Source organism: Phaethon lepturus, unplaced genomic scaffold, assembly GCF_000687285.1.
Source record: "Phaethon lepturus isolate BGI_N335 unplaced genomic scaffold, ASM68728v1 scaffold50224, whole genome shotgun sequence".
Lineage (NCBI taxonomy): Eukaryota > Metazoa > Chordata > Aves > Phaethontiformes > Phaethontidae > Phaethon > Phaethon lepturus.
In genome coordinates this window covers 1-9,931 of record NW_010535205.1, presented here as the reverse complement: position 1 = coordinate 9,931, position 9,931 = coordinate 1, and the positions used below count along the sequence as shown (strand labels likewise).

General features: G+C 39.6%; 1 protein-coding gene across 1 annotated transcript in view; it reads right to left on the bottom strand.

Moving 5' to 3' along the window:
* The window catches only part of TGDS (TDP-glucose 4,6-dehydratase), a gene marked incomplete at its 5' end in the record, with an annotated part of 13,705 nt that extends 4,629 nt beyond the window's left edge, over nucleotides 1–9,076 (bottom strand). Inside the window, 6 exons of the mRNA XM_010285716.1 lie at nucleotides 1,731–1,790; nucleotides 2,957–3,055; nucleotides 4,710–4,852; nucleotides 5,910–6,000; nucleotides 8,505–8,573; nucleotides 9,010–9,076. Coding sequence (XP_010284018.1) covers nucleotides 1,731–1,790; nucleotides 2,957–3,055; nucleotides 4,710–4,852; nucleotides 5,910–6,000; nucleotides 8,505–8,573; nucleotides 9,010–9,076 — 529 coding nt within the window. The remainder of the gene's footprint in view (nucleotides 1–1,730; nucleotides 1,791–2,956; nucleotides 3,056–4,709; nucleotides 4,853–5,909; nucleotides 6,001–8,504; nucleotides 8,574–9,009) is intronic.
* Between the last annotated feature and the right edge of the window lie 855 nt (nucleotides 9,077–9,931).

Here is a 9,931-nt window from a genome sequence, read left to right as displayed (position 1 = left end):
AATTTATTTATATAAAAAAACAAAACACGCAAAAAGCAACTCAAATAAAAAACAAACCTCACTAGTACTGCAAAATATAGCTACATTTCCCACAAGCTCCAAACTCCAAAGAGTACATCTGATTTATCACTATCATTCCATCAGTGTATTTCCATTCACTAGCATAGCAGGTCTTGATATTGCCTACAAAGGCAACTCCCTCTCACCAATAACCATTTTAAATAGTTACCCTGCAAGGTATGTATGGACACACGCAAAGAACAAGCAGTGTTCCCCAGGGCTTGGTTCTGGAGCGGGTCTTGTTCAATATCTTTATAGATGATCTGGATGAGGGAATTGAGTGCTCCCTCAGTAAGTTTGCAGATGACACCAAGTTGGGTGGGAGTGTTGATCTGCTGCAGGGTAGGAGGGCTCTGCAGAGGGATCTGGACAGGCTGGATCGATGGGCAGAGGCCAACTGTATGAGGTTTAATAAGGCCAAGTCCAGGGTCCTGCACTTGGGTCACAACAACCCCATGCAACGCTACAGGCTTGGGGAGGAGTGGCTGGAGAGCTGCCTGTCGGAAAAGGACCTGGGGGTGCTGGTTGACAGCCGGCTGAACATGAGCCAGCAGTGTGCCCAGGTGGCCAAGAAGGCCTGCATCAGGAATAGTGTGGCCAGCAGAAAGAGGGAAGTGATTGTGCCCCTGCACTCGGCACCGGTGAGGCCGCACCTTGAATCCTGTGTTCAGTTTTGGGCCCCTCACTCCAAGAAGGATGTTGAGGTGCTTGAGCGTGTCCAGAGAAGGGCAATGAAGCTGGTGAGGGGTCTGGAGCACAAGTCTTATGAGGAGCGGCTGAGGGAACTGGGGTTGTTTAGTCTGGAGAAGAGGAGGCTGAGAGGAGACCTTATCGCTCTCTACAACTACCTGAAAGGGGGTTGTGGCGACAAGGGTATTGGTCTCTTCTCCCAAGTAACTAGTGATAGGACAAGAGGAAATGGCCTCAAGTTGCACCAGGGGAGATTTAGATTGGGTATTAGGAAAAATTTCTTCACCGAGAGAGTGGTCAGGCATTGGAACAGGCTGCCCAGGGAGGTGGTGGAGTCGCCATCTCTGGAAGTGTTCAAAAAACGTGTGGACGTGGCGCTTCAGGACATGGTTTAGGGGACATGGTGGCGCTGGATTAACGGTTGGACTTCATGACCTTGAAGGTCCTTTCCAACCTAGTGATTCTGTGAACAAGTCGTTCTGTGCTACTTCTCACCATGCACCCGACTGCTATAGCTTCATCTTACCTATTTTCTCTAGAGGTTGGAACATCTCCTTCTATACCAGACACATGTTGCTCTCTCACAATTTACTTTCTGAAACGTTTACCTTCGTTATTAAACATTCCTAATTACACTCATGACACACGAGTTAATGTAATGTGATAGGGAATCCTGTCAGACACGGCAGTTAAATACCCTTTTAAAAATACAAAACAAAGTCACTGTAGTAAAATTCATGTAAATAGAAATCTCTAATCGATGCTTTACTGAAAACGAAAAAATGCGTCCATTGTGTTGATGATAAGACATACTAGTTTGAGTTCAAAATATATGATCACAAGTAAGCATGAACAAATATACTTGCAAGACAGTGCTTTTTTTTCAAAAGCCTGTCCATTCTTATGTGAAAAAAGTAACGTAATTGCAACCCTGAATTATGGTATACTGAAGCTCAGAGTAAAGCATAGGTTTAACTTACTTTTTCTGGATACTGGTGTGGTCCGTAAACATTACTGGTCCGTGTGATAACAGCTGGGAACTTAAGCATGAAACATGCATGTGATTACATAAAAAAATATATACCAGTAAAAATCTGTAGGCTTCTTGCTGATCAATAAACTGACACACCCACAGTGCTTATTCAAAAATCTGCAAGCCCTTACAAACATTAATGAATATAGCTATCCATACTCCTATCAAATAGGCAAGGGCTTCCAGCCTTCTCACTCTGTTGGAAGCACCACAAGTGACAAATGTTTGTAATCTCTGAGTCTTGCTATGGAACCACCACAGGACATTATATACATCTGGTTGACTGAAGACCGGCTTACTACTACTTATTCCAAGAAAATGTCTCAGAGTCATTAACTGTTGGGATCACCCTGCAAGGGCTCAACCTTAAGGAGATGGAGCTGTGGCATTGAGAAGCTGGTAAACAGCTGGACGCCTGCAGGGCTTGGCCTTGAGGAGAAGGAGCTGTGGTAAACAACTAAGAGGAAGTAAAGGAACGCGTGGACACCTGCAGGCAGCAAATCCTGACTGTGAGAGAAGCACGTGGACTGTGTGTGGTAACCAACCAGGACGTATTTTGTGGCGCATGAAAGAGCTGTAACTGCATAAAAAGCAGCCACTTGTAGCAATAAAGGTCTTTGGCCTGAATCCCCGCCAGAGTCCGTGCCCTACCACTCTACAATTAACATCTTATTCAAGCCAACTTCAGTGAAAAACAACTTAGCAGAAGGACTTGTCAAGAACAAAAGACGAAAGTATTCCAAATTTTAAGTATTTTCACTCAAATATGAGTAATGGAGGGGTGTTCTTTCTTTTTGTTTTTGCTTTCATTATAAGCCTAGTCTCAATACAATTTGAATTTTGCATATTCTACTTCTCTATAGATGGATTTCCTCCAAGCTTAACACTGGGGTTTTTTTAAATTGCAGACGTTCTCTTTTACCATTTTATCAAAGAACATTTTTAGACATTACAGTTCATATTTCAGAAGAAAATTAAAACCATTTGACCTCTCCCCACAGTCTTACAGTGTATCTCCACCAGTAAGTGGTGGACATCCGCCAAACTCAAACTACAAAACCAATCAGAAAAGAGGTGGTATTGTATGGACTAGTACTGATTTTTCTCTTATAAACATAATACAGACACTTAAGTATGATGTGCAAGCTTCAAAAATTCTCAAGCCCAACTTACGTGGTATTTTTCCCAGTAAAACTGGACAAAACACTCTGCAGCTGCTTTAGAGGAGGCATAGGGATTTGTTGGACATTTTGGTGAGGATTCATCAAACTCCTAAAATGAGAAGAGAAATTTGCATTACTCAATTTCTTTTGCCCAGATAAGTCTTAAAGTTACAAAAGTGCAGTTGCAACCAAAACAAAAATCTCTAAATATCCAAGCCCACCAGTCTGAGAAAGTCACCTCCCCCCTGCCACTTACAGCAGAAGACCAATACAAAAGACAGTCTATTTATCAAACACAGGAGGTGGCCAGAATACCAGCAGTAATATTTTTATACTTCTAGCAGAATACCTCACAGTAGCAGGTCCTTACTTTTTTGTCTTGTAAAATAATCACTGTTGCCACAGTGAGGTTCAACCCTGTTCAGGCTGATATTGCCTCAGAGTGCCATTGCACGACAACTAGCAAACTGACCTTTCATTCCTAAATAAAAGGAATCCATTCTCCCTTTTCTATAAACTGTATTTCTATAAGGAAAGTAGAATTTCAATCCAAAGCCCTCCAAAGCAAGGCTTCAACAATTCTGACCCGTTCCCGAACAGCTAGCTTCATGGCTTCCCTGCCACTTCTACCTACTTCTCGCCTTGGGCTGGGGAATACATATTGAACAATATTGAACCAAAGAACGGAGAGATTCTACACTGCCTGAGGTGCAATTCATAATAATCAGCTTAAGATGCGAGTAAAAGACTCACTGTTCTTGTCTGACCTTTGCCTCCGACATTAAATTGACCCTGATTTACTTTTTGACCTCCCCCCCTCCCCCCGAAAAACTCTCTTCAAGAACTTCTACTATGATGCATAAAGAGAACAAAAAACAGATTAAATGAAAGTGCTCTTTTCAAGGCCCAGAGGCAGAAAAAGTTCACTTGAAGTTGTCTCAGCCAAACCACTGGTCTACATGCAGGAAAACAACATCCTTGGGTATCATAAAAGTCTACAGACTGAAGTGGTGTTGAAGGAACTGACAAAGACATTGCAACAATAAGAAAGGGCACGTGACTTCTCTGAAAAACATTAATATTTTCATGGATTATGACACAAGACTCCTTGGCCGTTATTCATACCTTTAGAAAGAAAAGCATGCGGAATTTGTGATTTAGCTCCATAAAAAGACATTTCCTGAATTAAGGTCAGGCATAAATTGTCAAGGAACAAAAAGATTTCCATAGAAGAACGAGAAATATCTACATTTTTATTCCAGTAATACAGGAACCATTTCCTGTTCAAATTGGCAGTACCTACAGTTCTGTTAGTATTTTAGCTAGAGTATAAAAAAGTTCCCTGCCTGTCAAGTTCATAGTCAAGGCAGAGCAGGAAAAAATTTGGGAAGGAAAAATAAAACAAACAAAAAAAAGAACATACTGTGCACATTACTGAAGTCTCATGAATGCTCCAAGGAAAAATTTGTATAATACATTCCTTTGATACTATCTCTGAGAAGTATTCACATGTCATTAATGACCCCAATCTCAATGCTTTAGGTAATACACATTCAATATAAAACATGCTACAAAAAAAAATTCATGACAATTTTGGTACTTAGCTTTCTAGAAACAACCAGTGGTTGCTTACAAGTTCCTGTATTGTCAGAAATAGCTCGAGAGTCATACATTTACAGAGGCCAAAGGAAGTTAGATTGACTTTGTTTTCACTGTTAAAAGCAAGTAAAGCTAGAAAAATCTTCATGTACTTTCAAACTCACCTCATCAGTGCTTCCTCCATATACTTCATCTGTGCTGACATAGACAAACTTCTCCACGTTGGCTTCATGCGCAGCAGCAACCAGTACATTAGTGCCATAAACATTCACATAGCTGAACTCCAGGGCATGCCGAAATGAAAGATCTACATTAAAAATCCAGACAACTCTGATGAAATTTCAGAAAGATGTGGCTTCCTATTGAACAATAATATTAGAGGCTGCAATATAGACTGGGACTTTAGCACTAGTTCTTTGATTGTCAGATAACAAAGTCATTATTAAATGAAGATACTTTCTACACTTACTTGAAGACAAAATCCTTGCTGTCAACAAGTGGCTGGAATTAGGAGTGAAAACTTGTTGGCTACGAATGGTTCCATTTGAAATAGCATTATCTAACTTTATTTTAAGTGGCAGCATGGCTACATCCCCTTCTCCACTAGGAAGGGCCAAGCTCAGTAAGAAAGTATCACTCAAAGACAGTTGTAAGATGCAGTAAGATATACCTATTACTGTTAATTAACTATCAACTGTTTTAATTCTTAGAATCTTCCCACAGGCCTAATGACTTTGGGCATATTCAAATCTGTCAATTTTGGGAAGTATTTTCCTGGAAAATTCTTCAAGGATTTCTTCTCATGATGAAAGGAGTATGGCAGGGATAGTTCTCATTAATGATATTACTGAAGAGTAGTAGTCTGAAATAGGCACTTTTAAGTGTAAGTCATTCTCTTGCTTTTTTAGAATCCAAGCAAGAGTCTGAGGGGAGCTATGCCTAATTTTTTAGCTTCCACACTGTGTTTTTTTCCTGTAAGGTTGGAGCCAGTCAAGTAAACACTTAAGACTATGTGCAAACCCTTTTTCCATTGTCTTCAGGACTCCACCAGTACACTGTCAGTTACTGTCAGTACACTGTCATGTGTGTCGAGATGGAATTTAAAAATGGAATGCAAAAAAAGAAAGGGCATTACCATTTATGCACAATCAAAACAGACAACAGTCAGATGAAGCACTTTTTTAATTAAGGCTGTGAACCCCTTTAAGTTAAAAAGGCCACCAGACCTTGAATCATGTAGTTTGTAGAGACAAACTATCCTTCTTTTATATGAAGGGAAAAGACCGAAAAAAAAAAAAATCAGTATATATTTCAAACAAATATGGAAAATGGAAAATAATACCAAAACATGAAACAATGCTCACCTACATGTGTTTGGGCTGCAAAATGAAGGACTATATCTATTTTCTCAGTCTGGAAGAGCTGTTTTATAAAATCAGGTTCACAAATATCTCCCTAAGCGGGGGGGGGGGGAAAAATCATTAACAAGTTATTTTTGATAGAAAATAGTAAGCTTTCATTTGTACTAAGTGTCACATAACGAACCATTGCAAAGGCAGCACAGGATACAAATAGCACTACCGACTGAGTTTTCAGCAATTTATCAATGCTGTGTCTAAAATAAGACCAGATATACAAATTTCAAACATTTTGAGCAACAGCCTCAACAAAGCTTATTTCAGGATTTATATTACTATTTAACATTAGAAACATCATCATCCCCAAAATACACACAACAGAAGTATAGTATGTAGCTTGAACACTGAGGTTGAAATGGCAAGTTCCCAGAGCAAGTTAAGTTACTGGAGTCTGGCTAATAGACAGTGACACCTAGTGGCATTATAAAAGGTGACATGAATTTCCACTTCTGTCAAAACAGTGAGATGTCTTGCAAGAATTTTAGGTTTTGTTGTTTGTTCTGGTAATTCTCTTTTTTTCCCCCTAAATATATCAACTTAAGACAAAAAAAAAAGTCAGGCATCGACACACGAGCCATTCATTAGTTTGACACAGAAGCAACAGCAGCTTTTAAAGGTAAATACAAGCTGAGAAAAAGCTTTCGATATTTATCTGTTGGCTCAACTTAAACAAGACAGTACCTGAGAAGAAGAGGTGTCTTGGGGACTTTTGTATTTTTAGTGACAACGCAATTAACTAAAAATAGTTCAAATGCACCTATGTTTTAAGAAGTTCTCAAGAAACAATTCTTAACAACAGCTTCAAAGTATTGTATGTCAGAAATGGAAGATTAACTGATTTTCCTATTTCTCATCCCCGAACAGATCTGTAACACTCCAGTAAATAGTTCAGGCTCATACATTATTTTGAACTAAATAGTTACAATTACTAATTTTTTTTTTAACTGAAATTGAAACTCGATACACTTCGTGCTAAGCAACAACAGAAATTGTGACAAAACTATCTTTCATACAGCCCCTTATGCAAACTTTCAGAACTTTTTCTTCTTTACCTTTCAAACAAGCTTCTTTTCTACAGCACCACTACAGCATTTATCCTTCCCGTTCTTTCCCAAGGCTAGTAATAGTGTTATAGGTCTAATCATGGGGCTTGTCCATCAGAGATTGTATTTTCCAGCACATTTTTTCGTATCAGTGTAAACTGCTTGGCTGCATGTAAAGTTCTGATCAGCCTTCTTTCCCCAAAAACAAACAAAAAAACCACACAACCAAACAGAAAAATTGGAATGAATTATACTGTTTTAAGTTCTGTGAGGATATATTCCTACTCTAGTTCAGACGCAGTATAGCTACACCATTCCTTGTTACTATTTACCTGCCTCACATAGGGATCTGGCTGTTTACAGAATGCATCCTAGAATTCTGTGCTATCCCCAGCAATTAAAGGTTAATATATATCCAAGTAACGAGGCTTTTTTTCTAAAGCATTCATACATTTCATCTCACATGCTGGAAACTGTTAAAAACATTAGGAAAAATAACCAAAAATCCAGTTTCGGCATGTTGAAACTGCCTACATTTGCTTAGCAGACATCCCTTTTCCCCTCATGCAACTCCTACCCCAACAGCTCGGAGATAATCCCTTAATGAAAGGTAGGTTCACAGAAATGCAAACAGCCATAGGGGTCACCAAACAGGTGAGGACAAGTTCAGATTCAAGCAAGGCTGGGAACTAACAGATATATTTAACTCACATCTACTACCTCTGACAAAGTTGCCCGGAAGTTGCTCTTTCAGAAAATTAAACTGCATTTCTCCTGCAACCTCGGGCAGCTCAGCTAGACAGAGACCAGCATCAGTACTGACTTTCACAGAGGGGCAGAACCTCAGCATACAAATCCAGCAATCAGAATGTTTATCTGAACAATAAATCTGAATCCATCTCCTGTCTGAAGACAAAACTGGGTAAACAGTAAACTAATTTACATGACAAAATTTTAAGAAAGCATACCTTGAATGTTCCCATGAGACCCTGTTCCAAAACAACTATCAACAGCAGGAAAAGCAAGGATGTAGCCTCATGTTTAGTGCTAACAGAACAAGAAAGAGCGTGTTGCACACTATGGAATCTGACAAGTGGCAGTCCTTCAAGGTGCAAAATCTAAGATAGTGTCAGAGAAGCATGGAGGAACTGAATCTGAGTCCATCTCGTCCATACCACCTATCAAAAGTGAAACAATCACCCCTAAAACCAGTCATCTCCATAATCAGGCTTCTTCCAATTCTGTACCTTTATTATAAAATAAAATATCTCAACTTTCAAAAGACTACTTCATGAAAGGGACAGAACATACTGCATATTGTCACAGACTTCTGCAGGTGAAATATGAAGTCTATTAACAAAGGTAAACAGATGAAGTAAATGCCGTTATGTTCATGTGATCATCACATACATTGGCATATTATGTACAGTGGCTCAATCTTGGGGGGGGGAAGAAATCAGTAAGAAGTCAAGTTTCTTAGAAGAGAAGGCTTTATCACCTGGATAAACTTGTAGTTTTCCTTCTCAGAGACAGTTTCAAGATTCTTCAAGCTTGCACAGTAGTCGAGCTAAAGAGAAATACCAACACAATACCAGTAAGTGGGCTTTGTGAAAGTAAATAAGCTAACTCAGTGCCAACCTAATTACTAAAAAGTTTGAGAACAAAGTAAAAACTTCTTTCAAAAGAAAAGCTAATTTGCAAGGAGACACAATGAAATTTTAAAAAACACAAAACTCTGAAAGAAATTCTGCAGTTAGAATATCTTAAACAGCAGTTTAGAACTTCAAAAGCTTCCTTTTTTTTTTTTTTCAAATAATTATTTGCAGTGGGCACAAGACTTTCAATATGAACAGCAGTTGATTTTTTTTTTTTTTCATAGGAACAAACAGATAGTCAAACAAAAATAAAGAACAATAATCCATACAAATTTCAACACGTTCTAGACTGCATTAAAAATCATTTAAAACAGTTCTCCATATCAGGAAAGAAAACAAGCTACTTACCTTATCTAGATTTATAATCAGATAGTTTGGATAGTTTTTCACAAGAGAGACAACTACATGTGAGGCACTGTAGGATGGAAGAAAACATATTTTACAATTATATAGTTAGCTTTAAGGTAACAGAGACAACAAACCACAAATAAGTTTAGCAACATCAAAAGGCTTTGCAGGTAGAGAGGGCTGTACTCAAGACAGGAGAAAGAGGAATTCACAGATACATCTTAAGACATGTCAACATTATTCTACTGATAATGCCAATAACTGCATACTATCAAGAAATTAAAAATCAGAGTAAAAGTTTATGCTATAACAAAAAAAGCAGCACTGCTCACAGCCACCTGAAAAAAAAAAAAAACCACAAACAAGCCAAACTGTTACATGCTACATTCAACCACCATTCTAAAATACTTTTATACTCTTAGGTATCTAGGGAGAACTAAACAGCCAACTCACAATACTGACTCGCAACACTGAACTCTCCCGACACTGCTGCTAGGTGTGAGAAAAAACAACAGCTTGACTGCCAGGTGGCATTTCCCTTTGGTACAGTCTTGCGTACAAGAAACTCACCTTGAGAGTTCAGATTTAGCAGGGCTTATTCACACCACCAAACCCCCTAAGCTGGGGGTGCACACAGAAATGTGGTCCTATCACAGTTTCGGACTCCGAGCACGCTGATGGGCTCAAGCTCAAGACAGATCTGCACTTGCTCTGTCCCGAGTAGAGCCCACAGCACTGGGGAGCGGAGGTGGGAAAGAGCCGCTGGCTCAAGCACAGCCACCCCCTGACCCTACCCCGGTTGAGGCACAGCACCGGCTCCCACCATCAGTGCCGGGAGGTCCCTTCAGCGAGCACCTTCCCGTTGGCCGCGGGCGAAGGACAGCCGGGCAGAAGCCCGGCTCGCTCCCCAACACTTACCGCC